At 37.5% G+C, this 19,322-nt stretch overlaps 1 protein-coding gene across 1 annotated transcript in view; it reads right to left on the bottom strand.

The window, feature by feature from the left end:
- ADCY8 (adenylate cyclase 8 (brain)) overlaps window positions 1-19,322 on the bottom strand; it is a 97,187-nt gene that overhangs the window by 57,753 nt on the left and 20,112 nt on the right. Inside the window, exons 3-5 of the mRNA XM_009700663.1 lie at window positions 17,628-17,758; window positions 15,907-16,018; window positions 4,306-4,433 (exon numbers count right to left, since the gene is read on the bottom strand). Coding sequence (XP_009698965.1) covers window positions 4,306-4,433; window positions 15,907-16,018; window positions 17,628-17,758 — 371 coding nt within the window. The remainder of the gene's footprint in view (window positions 1-4,305; window positions 4,434-15,906; window positions 16,019-17,627; window positions 17,759-19,322) is intronic.

Raw genomic sequence — 19,322 nt, 5'->3', positions numbered from 1 at the left:
GATTTTAGGAATCAGGACATTTGAGAAGGTGGTGGTCAAAGCAGCAGCCTTCAACACCTAGAGGCAGCTCCTGTCACTTAGTCTGCCGCTGAGTCCCAGGCTGAAGAGCAGAAGGGACAGTTACATCGTCCGCCTTGATACCCTGTGCCACACAGGCTGGTACATTTTGTCATTCGTGCTTGCTTGTATTCCAGTAACTTGTGCCTGATGGAAGTATTTACTCCAGGAAGAAATTCAGGTTTGATGTGAAAACAATGAGGAACAGAAAAGCCACTGCTTGTCCTAGTAATACCGTTGCTCATTTTTAAATCTAGTGTTTTCTGCTCATAAAATTTTGTATGTGCTGCTGCCAGATAACTTCTCAATCCTTTTTTTTTACTCAGCTAAACAGATCAAACTTCATAATTCTCTTATTTAAAAGTACTTCTTCACAAATTATTTTTGTGACTTTTCCCTGCACCTCTATAAATATGTTTAACAAGCTTTTTAAAATGAGGCCTCCACATCAAGATTCATTATTCTCATCTCAGTCTTGACATTAACAGACTATGCTTTATAATCTATACTTTGGAAGTACTCTCTCCTCTTTAAGATGATTTCCTTCACCTCTCTTCACATTCCTTCCTCTACTTCCACTTTCTTTCATGCTTCCTTGTCGTTGTTGAGACGGACATGACAAGAATCTGGTGCAAGAAAGTGTTCTTTTATTAATTATTTCCAAACTTTTATATTATTCTTTCTCATACTTGTCCTGCCCCCATTGGTCCGGGCTCCTTGCTCTTTAAGTCCATTGGCTCTTCACACCTGCACGTCCACATATTCTGCTTCCTGTTCTTCTGCTTGTTTTGCACATCAGCATAACAAAACTATCCAAGCTTGTTATCTTACAATTTCTCACGGGTACACGACAATCTGGTCGAGGTCAACTGCCTCATACTCTGCCAAGGGATCTGCGGACTCGCCGCAGTTTCCCACACTTCGTCTCCTTTCTCCTTTACCTCACTTTCCCTCTGAACTTTCCTCATTATGCTTTATGTAGCTGTTCTTCTCCTCACAGCCCAACCCAAAGAATGGAAAACCCCAATGAACAAGCATGCTAATCTCTTTCTGGAGTGTAATGTGATATTTAAAAATTATGTTAGTTCAGAACTACTTTTACGTATTCCTTCTTTCTCTTATCTATTTTACACCCATTTTAATATATTTGAGGGAATAATTGTCTCGCTAGATCTAACCATACTTTATCGTTAAGTCTTAAGTTCATGTTCCATATTTGACTGTCAGCAAACAAATATCCTCATCTTGAATTTTGTCACATATCCCATCCATAATCCCATCCATTTGGCACTCCAGCATGGCTTTGGAATGTCACTAACACTCAATGAAAATGTTGTCTACTGCTTTCTCCTTACAAATCTTTCCCTCCCCATATAGACATAAAGACAAGATGGCTGCTCTTTCTTACAGATAAGAGCAATCGTAGATTTAGTTTCTCCAAGAGTTATCTCTGACTGCCTTGGGTGATAACTGTTAAAATGAAACATTATCATCTGATGACTAAATATTCCACTAGTATCTCATTTCTATCAAATATCGGCACAGACAGCCATTAATACAATAAAATTAAATACAAGAAGAGTCAACATTGCATGTGAAAAGACAGGAGAACCAGCTGAATAAATGAACCTCTCATGAAGAGGTTGCCCTTTTTATTTAAATTTGCATTTCCAGCTGCAGCTAAAGAGAATTTACAGGATGTTGGGTTTTGAAAAACAGAATTAGGATTCTTGTTCATGCACAAATGTGATGGAGCAAAGCTTCCTTGCTTTAGAATAAATATCAGATTTCATAGAACCTTCCCATGGCTGAAAGTTGTATCTCAATTGTAGTCAATGGTTAAGGGAGCAAAGTACGAGAAGACAGTGGAAAAACAATAATAGCTTTTCTTTTGTAACAAGACACAATGATGCAAAAAATTGTTACAGAGAAAATAGTGATCTTGGATTGTTTTGTTGAGTTCTAAACCGTTCCTTACATCTGCAAAGAGACAAATGGAGCAGCAAGACTCAAGTCTAGAACCTTGGTATATAAGCTTAAGATCAACTTATAGAGTCTCAATTAACAATAAATTAACACTTTAGCAGTGTGGATACAAGCTCTATGAAAACACTCAGAAGTCCCTTGTGAGTCAATTTGTCCATGTAGATTTATTTTACATGTTATATAACTAATAGATTTGACATCCTGGATTTTTTTTAACGTATAACTCTTAAGTTAGGCTAAGTGCTTGAACTAAAATATAGCTAAGATTTAAAAGCTAAGATATAACTCTGCAAAAGCGAGAAGAAATAACTGTTCATGTAGGCTTTTGGAATAGTGAAATTTGTGGAAGTTTCCTGTAAATATCCTCTGATTTGCAAGAAGACTTTGAGTTCATCCATATAACTTCAATGTAACTGTGTGGTCTGGTTTCTCATATCTTGTATCATCTCTCTGTTATTTTGGACACACAAAATATTTATTTTGTGAAATCTTCAAATGAAGATAAAAAATGTTATAATCATCGAAATGTCATTTCTAGCAGGTTATAGATCTGATGAAATTCTGCATTGACCAATACAGTAGAAACTCAGTTTTCTAAAGAAGGATTTTTTTCATTTTAACTGTGAGAGATATCTACGAATTTAAGTTCTAATTAATAGACTGCAGATAACTCCAAATCCTTTTGGAAATGTGGACTGAAGTATTTGTAATATCCTGTGGAAGGATTGGTTGTCCCTGTGAACTATACGAGCACATATTAAGATAAATAACATAAGGCTTCTATGCTCTGGACAGAAATGCCTGGGGAAAAAAATCATGCTCATTGAATGGCCAGAAATTCAAATACTGGGATTATCAAATAAATTGGAGGCAATCTGAACTGAATTAGCCTGGGATGACCCAAGTCCTAATGGACTTTGGTTTCACAGCTCCCACTGAGTATAACTGTCATTTAAGATACTAAAAATACAGTACTATTTCTACTGCCTTTGAGACATAGTTCATAAAAGGGCACCAGGTCATTACAGACTTCCACATGTCTAGGGAGAATCAGAGAAATTTACTATTTCAGAAGAAAAATGACATACAATGGGTTTACTGCAGATGGTATTACCAAGTAAATGAAAATGATTTGATATGTGTCTCCAAGAATTTTTAACAATGCTGGTAGATTTTTTCATCTCTGTGTTCTCTTATTCATGTTTTACTTTCACTGTGAGGATTCCAGAAGCAAAATATTGATTACTTTGCAACATTTAGACTGTGATAATTGAATCCAGCCTTCTTAGAGATCATTGTTGCATAATCATTATTCAGTTACATTTTCCATTAATTAATTTTTGTCAAATTCTTTCTCTATTAAGACCTCAGTAATGTGGCTTCAGTACTCATTAACTGTCTGGTGTACATAATGAGACATATTCAGATTAAAGAGGGAAAGCAGTCTGGAAAAGAAGCAGACAAAGAGATTGGATAGCAAAACATCCATGGAAAGAGGAGAGTGCTCGGGTTAAGCAGCACTGTTTTAGGGAAGACAGCTACAGAAGAAGGATTTGGAGAAGGGGAACTCAGCAACATTGATACAGAGGATAAAAAAGGTGAAGAAAACCTCTCTTACACCATTGGATGCTGGCCACTGTCATGGTAAATCTTTGGACTAGCTGAAACATTGTTACTATTAATCCCAATTGCATCAAATTATAGTAATCTATCAGCAACACAACTATTTTTACATGATGGGAACACATCTCTTAATTAAAACACTTCCAGCATTGGTGGATTTAAGCACCAACCTAACATAACAAGTAAAATTTGCTTAACTGGCAAATCTTTGTACTCACGTGTTTGTCTATAAGCTAGTTTCCAAGCTAAAGTATTGACACAGCTGTCTATTTAGTGTTTATATTGTTTTGCTTTATTAAAGGGATTATAAGAATCAATTCAGTCTCCTCCTCAACCTCCTCTTAAAAATGACAACAGTACAAAGTGAGAACAGTTAAGAACCGTGAAACCTGTCACTTGAAATGCACACACAGCTATTGTAGTACATGCTCTGAAGCAGCACAGGTTAATAAAATGCATTTAGTATCTGTTCCCATGCATTACATGGATCAAAAAGGTCCTGCCCTTTTCACAGTGATAATCCTGATGTTTCTGCATCACCTTAGGAATTACTTGTCTAGTAATAGCATCCTCAGATAAGAAGTTCAGGACACTGTCAGGAACAATGAAACAAGAAGAAGGAAAAAAAAAATACATTACCTGATAGTTTTGATCATGCTGAGTCCCATTTCAACACAGCAGTGTGCATGGTCCTGACGAGGTTCTGGGAGTCCCGACACACAGTAGTAACAGTCCCCCAGGATCTTTATTCTGAGACAATGATGTTCCTATAAGTAAATGTATCAAAAAGAAACAAAAGATTTGCAGTTATTTTTTCATAATTTTAAGATCAATGTGAAAGTGATTGGGAAAAGTACTGAAAAAGAAGTAAAAAACTTGTTGTTGGACGTTTCCTGTTTGTGATCAGTTGAATCTTGATTGATTTCACTTTTGAAATAGAGTACCTTTACATTTTCAGTTAAAAAGGATGTAGTGATTTTTGTGTTATGCTAGTCAGAGATGTCCTTGCTGATGGTGAGAAAGGTTTCATCAGTTAGGCTGGAAGGTAGGCAAAGGATTCAGAAACACCAGCTGCGATATGAATAACCCATTTTAGACTATATTCCTCCAGGGTATCCTTTCTACCCGTTTTTACACTGGAAATACAGGAAAACCCTCTTTTCTCCCACTGATAATCCCTTCCCACCTAAAGTTTCCACTGTCACACTCCAGCATTCCCGACAGCTATAGGAGCTGATCAAGTATCTGCATGCCAAGAATAACAAAGGTGTTTTGTGTTAGGTTTGTCCTGTGGAGAAAGGATGTTTATTTGGCATCCAGCTAGAGATATCCTTTACCCTAGGAGCAAATACTGAATTTCATTTCTTAAATACATATTAACAGTATCCTTACGTACTAAAACAGCATACTGCTCTGCGATTGGATCATTATTTTAGAAGATCCTTTTCTAGTGAGTAGAAATACCTGAGTTGCCGAAACTTTTGCAGTTCTCAGACAAGCAAAACAAGTGAACCCAAGATTAGCTGTAAACCTACCCAATGTATTCTGCTGGCTTGGCACTCACAGGAGACAATCAATGCACAGGAGCAGAGACCATAACAATTTGAGGACAGAGCCACAGGTGTCTAGGGGCAGACAGTACTAAACGTTACGCCAGGGAAGTGTTTTTATGATGGAATATCATTGAAGTAATAAGTGCAGTATTAGCACTCAATCAGTTAAGGCTCCAATGACAGAAGATTAAAATGAAGACCAGCCATTGCTGGGGAGTAGAATAATGATTTTTAAAACTGGTTCATTAGATGATAGCAAAAATTAGCCTGTAGTATTTATTTCAGCTTTTCTCTTTCTCTCTGGCAACCTGTGGTGGAGGCTGCACGAATCAAGGAAGCAGGGATACGCTAAACTCACTGGGGAAGAGACAACTTTAAGTAGAATATAGCAGCAAATGTGAATGCTGACTGTGCCACGGGAATTCAGCACTGGCCAAATGAATGGGAGTCCAGGTTATTATTCAAAATTTTGAATAAGGAAGAACGAAGCTTTGTAGTTAACCTCAGACAAGTCTTTACAAATCCTAGAGTGGCACAGGGAACCTACACACTTGTACCCAAAACTTTTGCAGAAGTCAGCTGAAGCTTTAAGCATGCCAGTGAGGGTAAAATTTGCTCTGGGCACAGGGCCGAAGTAAGCTGATTTACCCTGAAATCTCCTTAAACCATCAGTAGGAGCTGACTGTGTTTGAAGCTTTGGCTAAGACGCCAGCTAATACCATTGCTGGCTCTCAGGGTGCAATGCCTAGCTGCCTAAGTTGCACAAGGAATTCAAGACTGAAGTCAGGCTTCTAAAATGTCAAAAGTCGTATGTAACTCTCCTCTTTCCTCATTCCCTTCTCTTCAACCCCTCTGCAGACCCACACAAATGAACACTGGGTATTATTCATATGATTGCAACTGAAATTACACATCCTAAAATCCACTAAAATACTAATTGTTTACATGTTTCCTCCTCAATGGAAATAATTACAAAATCAATTTTGCTGCACCTTCCACCTAATTTTTTTTGTGTAGGGTGAAATGAAGAAACATTAAAGTTAATCAACAAGTAGCAAGGACGCAACAGCATATATCAGTGCATGTCAAACTGCTAGTGGGCTTCCTTAAGCTTCTCTCTGTGCTCCCTGGTTAGGCAAAATGCAAAGAGATAAAGTTATTATAAAACACAGAGTCTAAAGTTCTTTAGCTTTTCTAATAGAGCCATTCAATATTGTAACTGACATTTGCTTTTGCATCTACAAAGTAAAAGGAGCATTTATAACATCATATCGGTTTGACTGAGGTGGAGTAGAGGAAAAGGCAGTACTTTAACTCCATTCAGACTCATTACAAATCCATTACAACTGACAACCTCATAGTATAATACAGGAAAAAAGAAGGTAAAACCAATCGATTTCCAGGAAAGAAAGAAAGACGTATGTCAAGTAGTATCATATTTTAGTATTATAACTACATTTTCATATGCAACATTCATCATGCAGTCTTACACCTGTAATACCTGCCTATCTGATGATGAGGGAATCCCTTATTGAGAGTCTAATTCAGCACAGTTAGAGAACATAGTCTGCAACAGAAAAAAACCTCAGTTGTTTGGTTCTTAGTGACTCATTTAAATGGTCTGAAGTGCTGATTCCATTAAAGACAGATGAGACCTCTGTCACCTGGCTGCATATCTCCTCATTTGCTGGAAACCAGAACGAGGCAGATCACTTCAAAAAATGTGATTTTTATAAGAATAAGAAAGAAGAATCTTAACGCATAACAAGACCTGCTAATGAGGATTTGATGAATGCAAATGTGAGTGCATGTGTGTGACACTGGAAATCCAATCAGCTGCACATGAACGTATGCTTTTTCTTGTCATGATATGTCACCTCTACGCTCATTTGCCAAAGCTCAGGAGGTCGTCTAAGGAGTGAGCTATCCAAATGGAGATGACTATATATAGGTGTCCATATGTCAGCCAGCAGTTAAGGCTGCCATTACAGTCAAAGGAGAGCCAGGCAATGCAGTCAGTGAAGCCTAGGGACCGATTCAGCTCACAGCCAAAACATTTGGCTGGGTTTCAGTTCAGTTATCTACACATAAGCTTATGGTGCATTGGTAAGACCCCTGGGTACGTGAGACACCCACACAGAACTAACAGGCATGACATAAGATGTATGTCCCTCTGGAGGAGTGCAAGGACCAGGCAGGATGTCTTTATTGGCACAAGAAGCCACAAGGAGCACCTAAATGACTCTTTATCTTCCTTATTTTTCCTGTTAGTCAAATCATGATGATTGTTAAACATGAACTGTCACAGCCTGACTATATTGTCCTTACCCTTTTTGTTCTTCCTTTATTATTCCCATCATGCTTATTTCAAAAGCAAACTGTGGATTTTTTTATCACTGGAAATGTTTCAGCTAAAAGAAGATAATTCAACAACTGCCAGGAAGGACAGAGGGCTAATGGTATCTGCCTTCGGCAGAGGAGGACTGTATGCTCTCCTGAGATTCCCTTTGATAACTCTGTAGTTTAATCACATCTACAGTTTAGACTAAATGCTTTGTCAGGTTGGTTGTATTAATACATTGTTAGATTCATGGCTAATATGAGTAGCCATGCTGTAGTTGTAAATAGGAGGTTGAGTTTTGTAAGGGTCTACCTACTTTTCAGTAGTATAAAATGATAACAATAGCATTCAAGATTTTCCTCACACTTTAGATCTCAAGCCCACTTCCTAAAATCATCTCACTGCAACGGTATCTAAGAGTTGCAAGTTAGAATTAAATGAAAATGAATGGAAAATATAAATGTGTATGAAGAAACTGTAAAATTAGTAAATTAGTTAAATAAGAGAAAATAGCCATACAGGAACTTTGATGCAACAGGTGTTACACTACAGTATTAAATCCTTACACTGTTGTAAGGCTATTATGATCTCTTTATTTTATTCTGTTCATCTTTCCCTTCCGATAGGCATTTCCAGAAATTATACTTGGGCATGTAGATGACAGCTGATATTATACAGTCATTCACATCAGTATCCACCAGCCTCACACCCCTCCCCATACTCACTCATTAATGCTGTTTACTGAAGGTATCAATTAATTTCTCAGCATGTCACAAATAGGGGCTTTTTCTCCCCTTATTTGCAACTTCTCATTTGCTACAAGTGAAAGATTAGGGAGCCTGATTCTCCCAAGATCAATTGAAATCAGTAGAAATTTTGCCTGGGGATATTGAGCAGACTCAAACACTCAACTATTAATAACAATAATTCTAGATGGACTGAGTGGCAATTGATAGGAAATCTTTTTTCAAATCACCTTAATCCAGAGTAAAAGAAAATATGCAGATTTTTCATAAATAATTACCTCATATGTGTGAACAATTTATGTGTAAGCTTATTAAATACACCCTTAGTGACTGGAAAGGAAGCAAAGCAAATTGGCATAAGGTAGAGCTGAAGAAATGGAGCTCAAATATCAAGTTACTGAAAGACACAGTCAGAAACTTCATTAATATTTCTTGTTTCCTTGGGCTAAATTTCTGATGAGGGGAAGAAAGTAAATATATTTTATAAGTTATGCCACTTTTTCAATTCTGCCTGTAGTGAATTAATCACTTCACCTACTTTTGAAGAGAATCCCATAGGCTAGTGAACAGCCCACAGAAAAGTCCACATTCACAATTTTTGTAATTTCAAGCTAAAAATTTAGAATATTGTGGATGAGAAATTACAGAGACTGAGCTGCAGAACAAAGAGATCACACGTGTAAATCTTTTAAAAGGTGGCCAGAGTCAGAGGAGGCAGCGACTTGGCCTTTGTGTACAATAGCTCAGTTCCTGAAACATTTGCCAAAAGTATAAGAAACTTGGATAAAAGGCTTTTCTCAGCACGAATGGGGTCTAGGCCAAAGCTCTTAATCAGCAGGCTGTTTTGGGGTGGGCTGAAGAGAGAAGTCCATCCAAATTCCTCCTATTGCAGCTCTGTCATTTTGGAAAACAGAACTTGGACCTCGAAGGAACCAGATGGAGGGAAGTTCTTGAGTCTGGTCATGTAGGCAGAAAGGAGGGCTAGGTTTGAGTCACAGTTGCAAGGACTGTTTCCATGTTTCATACATGTAAAGGGAAAAACGTGGCAATCTTTCATCCTCTACCTGGACCAGAGAATACTTAAATATAGCCCTATATTAAATTATTTTTATATGGTCTAACAGATCATGTAAGGAATGATTTCTTTTTTTAGAACAGTCTATAACAGGGTGGTTAGGACTTCTCCAGGCTGACAGAAAATACGGGTTGGGGATCTCTCATGCTGCAGAAGGAACTGAGGCACGTTCCTGCATGAGTTTTCCAATATATCATATCGACACTTCTGTCCCTTGCCATACTGTGGAAGAAAAACAGCTGTGGCTGCTGTGGCTGGTGAGCAACCATTGTTGCGAGCTAGTGTTGATTAGAAGATTATGCCATAAATGCTTTTAAGTGCAAAAATCCCTGTTAGAAAAATTCAAAATGTGTTTCTTTCCTGCTACGGCAGGAGAAATTCTGCATGGAAATTCTACCCCTTAGGAATTTCTAGGACTGCAAATATATAAAGAGTGAGGTGGACATTTCTTAAGAATATACTTGTGATGCCTAAATTTCATTTAAATCCCAATTTAGTCAACAAAGCGTGGGGGGTTAGGTTTGGATTTACTTAGCTCTTAGTTCCTAAATCACCAAGAAATTTGGAAACTGAAATTTTATTTATTCTGTGATTTTCATCTGACTTTTTTCATAAAATGCCTATAGAATATCACACAGAAGTGTTTTGTGGAATGGGGTTTTATTTGACTGTTTGAGTCTTTTGATGATTTGCTGGGCACTTTAGCATTTGAAATACTATAATTTTAGTAAGAACATTGTTTAATAGTGTTGTTTATTCAGTAGCATTAAACAGTTAATTATTGACACTGGTAAGGAGGGAAAACACTCTAGAATTAAGCACTGCAAAAAGAGTATTCACTCCCTCCCATTACTATAAATTCATACAGTGTCCTTATAATTAACTAAATATCACATATGTACACTCACAACTCAGTTAACTCTGCTTCTTAATACAGTACTCCAAACATATACGCATGAAGAAATTCACACCTTTATTTACTGGAATACATGTTTAAACACATAGGGTTATTTAGGGAGTTTCTAAAGTGTTGCGGGTTATGTGCTTGAAGATCATTTCACAAAAGAACAAAGCACTGCCATCTCAGAGGTTAAATGTGACCGGAACGGTAAACCACTGTAACAGGAGTGTCTTTATTGAGGAAACAAAAGAGCCTTTGACACCCTTCACTCTTCCCTTTTTGATACCAGCTGGTGCAGGTATTGTACTGGGGCTGTGGGATAGTGAATTCTTGTGGAGTCTGCTAGTTAGGCTGGTTTCCACCCCTGGAAACACCAGTCATAAATAAGACTGGTAATACACTGTTAGAGGAATTTTTGGCAAGTTTCCTGCAATCTCCCAAGAAAGAATTTAGTCAAGGCTATAGAAAAAGACCACCTCTCTGAGAAAAAAATAATTTATCAGTTCTTTAATAAGCAAAAGCAACCTGTGATTCACATTACATAAGTAACTCTCCCACTAACACCAGGTTAGTGACATAAAGACAAAAAAGGATCATATTAGAGTGTGAATTTTCCATTTAGCATCTACAATTCCACTGAGGAAGAAGCACTGTTATTCTGGTTTATTTTACGAGAGCCAATGAGAGTGTAAAGAGATGAAGTGTCTTACAGGCCAGTTGTTTTATTCTTATGAGAAACTTAAGGATTTTAATCTTTCAGGGGAAGATTTCTGTTTCAGCATCAGTGCTTCATATTAAGGATAGGTCCAAACTCAAATCTAAGACTGACTGCGTGTTCAACTTTGTGTAAGTGTCTAAATTAAATAATATGGTTTGATTTTATCTTTCAGTGATGATGGACAAAGCTTACAGATGTCTGCTCCTCTACTTAGAGTTTTACTCTTTCCTCCTTGTCATATCTGAAACTAGATCTACACACAGTGTAGATACATTATAGAAATATGACAAACAATTTCAATCATAGTATGAGCTGACCCCTAGCACTGCAGAGAAGGCAGAGGGAAAACAAACATCAAAAAACCCCTATTATTTTATCAAAGGAGGGCCTTTTTTAGGCTTAAGTATCTTACCAAATGTCATCTTATTTCCCTTCTGTCCTCAAAATTTCTGCCTAAGGAAAATCTTAACTATGCTTCTGTTTAGGCCTTTCCATAGGTGGCTATATAGGGAAATCTTCTCTTCAGTTCTGTTTCATGCCAACTTATTTTTCTTTCTTTCCAAGTGTCATTTTTCTCTTTACTAACTATAAATCTTTTACAAACATCAGAGTGATTAGAAAGGGGAAGTAGCTGTACACAAAATAATATTACATTTCTTTCTTATAAGAAATATTGAACTGAGATCCAATTTTTAATCAAAGTGTTCTGTGGTAATGATACAGATATTATGGAATTTCTTGTTATTAATTATATGCATCAACATATGCCGTAAAACTTGATGTAACCAACTGAAGATTAAAAAAAATCTCAGAGCTCTCATTGCTTCTGCATTGCACAAAAAAAGGGAAGGCTGAATAAGCTAAATTACATTCTTCAGTAAACTGTGAAATACTGCCTTCTTTAATCTTATATGATTTATATAAGATGATAGAGCAGATCAAACAATCCTTTATATGAGATTATGAAATGCTTTTTATTTAAAAGTAAATAAGGATATTTAAGGTTTTTCCTTAAAATCTAAAGAAACTGCCTCAAGCTTTCTGTAATTGACCTCTTTGCTTTGATGATAATTCTTAGCAAAATCCTAGAGTTTGAGTAACAGTTCTATTTTAAAGCATTATGATAACTCTAGTTAAGCTGATTAGGAACCAGTTAAGTGATAGATCTGAAATCTAGATGTAAATGTGTAATCCTTCTCAGTGAAAGATCCTTCTAGGGAGGTCTTGAAAAGATCACTTTCCAAAAGGCCTGTCAAGCATTTACAGGCAAGGATGAAACCATTGCTAATAACATTTGCAGAAGGAATAAGACTGGTAGAATGATCAATTACCACGCAGGCATGGTGGTCATAACAAGACAGCAAGACTATAAAAACCCAAAATAATATGTTTCAGTACAATAGCATCCTCACTGTATGTTCAGAAACAGGTGATCTTTGGACAGTGATCAAGGAAAGAGAGAAGAGGAGGAATGGTGATGATTTGCCTCCACCACACTAGTGGAGGTTAGTCCAGGAAAACTGATTTCAGTGCTAGTACCTATGCCTTAAAAGAGGTTCTGAAAAATTGGAGGTAGTCCAGAAAACTAGTCCTCAAAATTATTTGAAGGAATAAATCTTACAGGGAAAAAGCTTCGCAATGAGCTTAGTCTGTTCCTCTTACCAAAAGGAAACCTGAAAAGTGGCTTGATGAAAGCACACTGATGTATTCCCAGAGAAAATAAGTGGCTCCAAGATGGTTCTTTTGTCTAGGAAAAATAGGTCATATCAAGAATCAGTGGATGTAATTCAAAGCCAGAAAAAATCAAATGAGAAACAAGCCATATTGAATTAACAGTGAGAGTGTTAAGACACTGGAATAGACTCCTAAGATAGATAAGTATTTCTCCATCTCCTGGGACCTTCAGATGAAGACTGGGCATTTTTCCAAACGAGACACCTTTGCCAGGTGTGAAAGCTTGATACAATATCAGTTGAGTAGCTGATAGGTCCATGTAACTCACAAGTCCTTAAAATTTGAGTCATGGACCAGTCAGCGTCCGCTTCCAAATATTTCAAGAGTTCAATACAAGATTTAGGCCTTTATAATTTAGGCAGCTGGCCCCTCCACAGGAGTCCAGAACTGTGAGTGAGGAGTCTTGGTTTCCTATAAAGTGCAGAAGAAGAGTTCATCTCCTTGGGATGGACAGAAGCACCAAAAGCCATGTAGAGCTTCTGTTCCTCTCTAGGGCTGTTGGGTGTCTCTATTGACAGGACATTGGGCAGGTATCATCATATCCAGGTCTCAGAAGCCACAAACAAGGAACACAATCAAAATGCCTTTCTTTTAAATAAATTTTAATTAGTCGTTGCTAGATCACTCTAATCTTTGTAGTGAGATCTGTTCAATTTCTGCAGTGATACTTCCCTGTGTCTTCCACCTTTCAGAGGACTGATCTAGACAACAGGATTAGTCTAGTCAATGGTGTGTAGTAGAGAAAAGCAAATTCACAGACTAGGAAAGAAAATGCATGAAGAAGCCAAGAATCCTGAATTTAGTGACTGGGACATTCACTTGAGAGGTGACTGTCCTGATGATGAAGCTTTGCAGACAGAGAGACAATTCTTTCATCCCATACTCTGCAAGTGTCTGGCTAAGAAATTCTTGGCTTTGTTACACAGACTGGTATATTTATTACTGTTCCTTTAAAATAAATTCACCTACAGTTTTGAGATACTCACTCCTATGTGGACAAATTCAGTGTTCTCCATGAAGATTTATGAGTTTAGGACTGTGACAGAAAGATTCCTAGAAGTTTTAAGTAGGAGTTGTATGCCAAACCACAGACAAGGGGGAAACCTCTGGGCATTTAAAGAAGCAAAATTTTCAATTCCTATAAAATATTATAACCAAGCAGGAAAGTGCCTTCAGGCTTAAGTGGCAATGAGGGAGGATTCTCTGGATTACACTTTTAAATGTAAATACCTTCCTTGTTCTCAGCTCCTTTATTGGATCTAGCCTTTCTATAGAAAATCTCTATTGGTTAAATACAGTTTATGGAATAATTAGAAAATATGGTTAATGATTATGAAAGAAGAATCTGTTGTACAAAGAATGCTAGGCAAAATTGAAATGTAAAGCAAGGCAATAAATCATATTGTGTACATATTTTTCCTAAAAATACTTCTGTGACATACATACGTTTAATTTGGTTTAAAATATGTTTCTTCAGTTAGGATAGCTATTTTTTATCAAGCCATACAGAAGGAGACATTAATCCTATAAGCTTCCTAAGAGACAGGACTGAGGCAACCTCTTTCACTCTGCTTGGTTTTTAATGTAGGTCATAGTTGGTGAATTTTTTTGTTTGCAAAGCAAATATTGCAGATCGCATTTACCAGCTTGCCAGTGTCCAGTCAATGGGTTATGGCATCACTCTGTACATGAGAAAACACGTTGCTTTTGAGATAAAAATAGCTGACTCAAAAGAGCTTTGAATAATTACAGAAGTCTTGCCTTCCTTAACTTTAATTGCAAGCTAAGACATGACTCCAAGGGTCTCATCGATGCCTCTGCAATATCATAGAATCATAGAGTGGTTTGGTTGGAAGAGACCTTAAGGATTATCTAGTTCCACCTCCCCTGCCATGGGCAGGGACACCTTCCACTACACCAGGTTGCTCAAAGCCCCATCCAACCTGGCCTTGAACACTTCCAGGAATGGGACATCCACAGCTTCTCTTGGCAACCTATTCCAGTGCCTGACCACCCTCAAGGTGAAGAATTTCTTCCTGATATGTAACCTAGATCTTCCCTTTTCCAGTTTAAAGCCATTGCCCCTTGTCCTATCACTACATGCCCTTGTAAAAAGTCCCTCTCCAGCTTTCTTACAAGCCCCCTTTAAGTACTGGACAGCTGCTCTAAGGTCTCCCTGGAGCCTTCTCTTCTCCAGGCTGAACAACCCCAACTTTCTCAGCCTGTCTTCACAGGGGAGGTGCTCCAACCCTCTGATCATACCCCACACCCTTGAACCAGAAATGTATATAAATCAGTGAGGTGTGTAGATGTGTACATCAGAGTGAGTCACTCTAGGCTCCCTTTATAGTAAATAGAGAGCATGATCAATGATATTCAGAATGTAATTCCTGTTCTCCATGGTAGGTACCTACATCTGGTTGGATAAACGACAAGCTAAACTCCATTAAATGTACTTCATTGCCTACACTAGCAGTCTGACTAGCCAGCTCAGATGTTGACACCCAAAGATAGTCACATGAAATGAAACTTTAAGCAAAGAAACATAAAAAAGAAGAAAAGAAAATGCAAGCTTAGCAAAATTGAGCATATGTTCTGTTTGTATTTCTATACTTTGCATTTTCCTAATCAGTACTAATTAAGTAGCAACTAATTTGCCTAATGTAATAAATTCCTCTACTGTGTTTAATTAATTTCATTGTTGAGTTAGATAGAATTCAGCCTAAAGATTGTAAAATCTGCTAGTAACTAAACATTGCAATGACTGGTGGTTGATTATATGACCTTTAAATGAATAGGTCTTTTACCTTCCTCAGTTTTTAGAAGAAAAATCAAATTAAAGCTATGATCTTAAAAAAATTTTGTTTTCCAGCAAGGGCCAGAGCTATAAAACTTCCTTAGAAACTGTGGTAGGTGATCTGCTTCCATATCATTCTTGGTCTAGCACTACAGAATCATGAAGTTCTGATGATTATCTGAGCTTTCACTTGCTATTAGAACTCATAACTTCTGATAAAACTTGTCACTGTCTTCCAACCTCAGTGGCTGTACAAAATCCCAAAGGTGAAAATCTGGATAAATATCGTTAAAAGTAATCAGAGGTTATTTTCCAAATCTCTCAAATACAGAGTTGACTTCATATCCTTTTGCAAATAAACTGTGTCTAACTCACATGTGCTAGTCGATCAAATCTGGCAAAGAGTTCATTCAGCATTCGGACCAACTCCTGGGCTGATAGAGTTGTGGAGAGGTTGGTGAATCCTTTAACATCTGCAAAAAGAATGCTAAAAAAAGAGGAGATATTAATATTGCAGCCTATTTCCTTTCACAGCTGAACGTCCTAAGTTAACTTTTAGTAATTTACTAGTGAGGATCATTTTAAATAGTATAGAGGGCTGTATAAACATATAGACTTGGCATCCAGCTGTCTGTTAGTATCTGACAGTGTTCTTTGAGAATGGGTTTATATATAGCTGGTTTTTACAGTGGGTTTGTCTTCAGTGATTTCAATTATTAGTGTCATTTTCAGGCTTTACTTATCTATGTGTCATACAAATCTCAAACCCTAAGACAACAGACAGATTCATGACAGTCTTGATATATACCAGGCACAGGCTAGCTTTACTGCATCCAATTTTAGGGACTTGACAGAAGTCCCTGAGTTAGAAGTATAATACCCTCTATTTAAGGTATGAATCTCTATTTGGATGATTCCTTGTTCTTTCCTTTGACTTCACAGGGAGTTTGGTGTGATCATACTTTGAATTTAGGTGCATCAAATTGGGTGCCTGTAGTTATGGCAGGATCTTAGTCAACAAACTAATTGTAAACAGAGCTCTAACCTATATTTCAGTAGCCAGTGAATTTTCTAGCCATGCCACTTTGGTTGTTCACTATGCCTACAATGAGCATATGTGAATACAGAGAAACATACACACACGCGCACATGAAGTTTGTCGTGTGCAAGATATCACCCAGATCAAAGCATATAATAGCTCAGTATTTAGTAGCTGAAGAAAGGAAAGTATTGTCTATTTTTAAAAGTAGCAATGTTCAAAAAGACACATATCATGCTGGTACAGACTGGAATCACAATTTGACAGGGTCTGAGAATCACTAATGCAACCAATAGTAAATATAGTAATGATCAGGTGGACAATAAAATATGACTAATGATAACTCAACTTCAAATGTATGGCCTGGTAAGGGTTTGGGTGAAGATTAAGTAAAAGGCTCACAAAATGGGTAAGATTTTACCAATGAGAAAAAACAAAATTAAAAGGTGAAGTACCAAACTACCCGAAGAGGAATAAATATTAATAATAGCCTAAATTGATAAAAATAAGATTTTCAAACAACAGATTTCATTATCAAAACAACAACAAACTCTAACTGGATAATAATTTCAAAAGAGACAAAATTTAGAGAGGGGGAATAAAAAAAGGGAAAAGGAATTGGGAAAATAATACTAAGAATGATTGAATGAAAATTGCTACTAAACAGAGGAGCTACATGACATGTCTACATCTTTGGCAGCATCTACAAGTTTCCATCTCATTTCTGAGCATGTGGGGTCAGCCAGAAGGTTGTGGCAGAATATATGTCCATGTGAAGGCAGGGCTCCCTTTTCTGTGCAACCCTGACCACTTAATTAAAGTGAAAAAATACACAAATGGTCCACGCTCAGTGTTCAGTTCAAATGGGTCTTGCCATGGCAAAGGCATTCAGCCAACCTGATAAGTAAAAGAAGCCACCAAAGTGCTCATCTACTCAGGGGTTAAACAAGGGTACACTAATTTTCTAATTTATGAATGAATAGAGGGAAACTCTCAAACAAGAGACACTTAGCAGCATCTGAGACCTTAAACACTAAAGAGAGGCTCCTCCACTCACCTGACATTCTCATAACGATGAATGTAGATCTTGTGAAACTGGTGTTGCAAATGTTCGTCTTCTACATTGGTCATATCATTTATCATTTCCAGGACTACAAATCGTGGTAATACAGAAAGCACCAGCCGCTCCTAAAGTAAAGAGGAAACCAAAGTGTCAGTATCAGTCTGAATTAGTACTTTACAGGATACTGTTTGAGCTTTGCCCTATTTAAAGAGCTGGATAACTGGCAATTTAAGATTTGATTCCCCTCTGAAAATTCTAGCTCAGACCATTTGTGATAATTCACATTACCAGCCTGAGGCCAGAATATGGACCCTTCTCCCTCCTTCCCTTCCTACACATTCTTCCTTCTAATTTTTTAAGTTTGCTAGTTGATTATTTAAAGGTCCATCATATTTATTACCCCTATTATAAGGTTCTCACTAAACATCACTTACAAACATATCAAGCAGTGCATTTCAGGCAGTGGTAGTTTGATTAATAGGTATAGGCAAGAGGAATTTCAAAGTCCTCAGCAGCAAGTAGGATCAGATTCTTACTGTTGCTTATTTATCAGAACTTACAGACTGTGTGTTTAGCATTCATAAACTGTATCATTAATTATAAACCTGGAGAATAAACAATGCAAAAAATATGCAGAGGAATCTGACTCCACTTAGCGAAAAGGACAGCATTTAGACAAAGCTTAGTTGCATTGTCAGAGAGTAAAGACAGGGATAGTATAAACTAATTCACAACTAAGAAATATTTTATAGAAAAAATTTATCCATAGGCTAGTTTGTATGTTAATAGGGTTACAATAGTTAACAGGAACTAAGTTTTAAAGTGACTTGGGAATCTCAGAGTCTTCTCAACAATCTGTGCCATTGAAGTGCTTACATCGTTTTGACAAACGGGAGTGGGTTTCAAAGTTCCTTGAAAACTCCATATGTAATCTCAGGAATAAGCATTTATATGTGTCAGTGAAGCACGTTTCCAGGATGATCCATTTGGCTTGTGGTCCACTTCACCTGTTCTTTGAAGATCCCTCCAGGACAGATTGTAGGCTAAGCTGTTCTGCTGACCCAGAGCTGATTGTTCTTTTTCCTGAAGGTCTTGTGTGACCTCCTTGTCCCGTAACGGATTCACATCTATTCACATCGTATAGTAAGGGCTGTACAACAGCAGCCACCAAAACTGTTCGTGGACTGTATGGCCTTCTCCCACAGCCAACGGCATGACAGCCTACTCCTGTCTATCTTTTAGGCCCTAAGGGAGCAGACAGGTTTTCACTCATTCATTGTATGGACATTCATGGCAGAGTGCCTGTTCAGAAAGAAGAAACTAATTTATTGGGATGTTTGTGTAGGGTGATGCTTGCATATAGTCTCAAATCTCCCAAAACAGACAGTTGGTTGCTGCTGGTGGCAGGAGTCTCCATTGCAGGGGTCCTCATGGCAGTGTCTTCAGCTAGGTCATCAGAGACTCCCGACATGACTGTTCTGCTCAGTTCTTATAGCCTGGCTGGCCCATGATCCCGTGTGACAACCCTAGTCCTACATAATCCAGCACTATTGCTATATTTTAACCACATGCTGAACATTTCTTAAATATCTAAACTACCTACAGGAGACTAGTACCATAGACCATTTCTGCAAGGACAGTTTCTATTGGGTATTTACAAATGTCTTATCTATGAAAAATTTAATCACT

This window comes from Cariama cristata, unplaced genomic scaffold (assembly GCF_000690535.1).
Source record: "Cariama cristata isolate BGI_N322 unplaced genomic scaffold, ASM69053v1 scaffold3075, whole genome shotgun sequence".
Classification (NCBI taxonomy): Eukaryota; Metazoa; Chordata; class Aves; order Cariamiformes; family Cariamidae; genus Cariama; species Cariama cristata.
The sequence above is the reverse complement of the archived record's forward strand: the minus strand, read 5'-3'. Positions and strand labels throughout refer to the sequence as shown.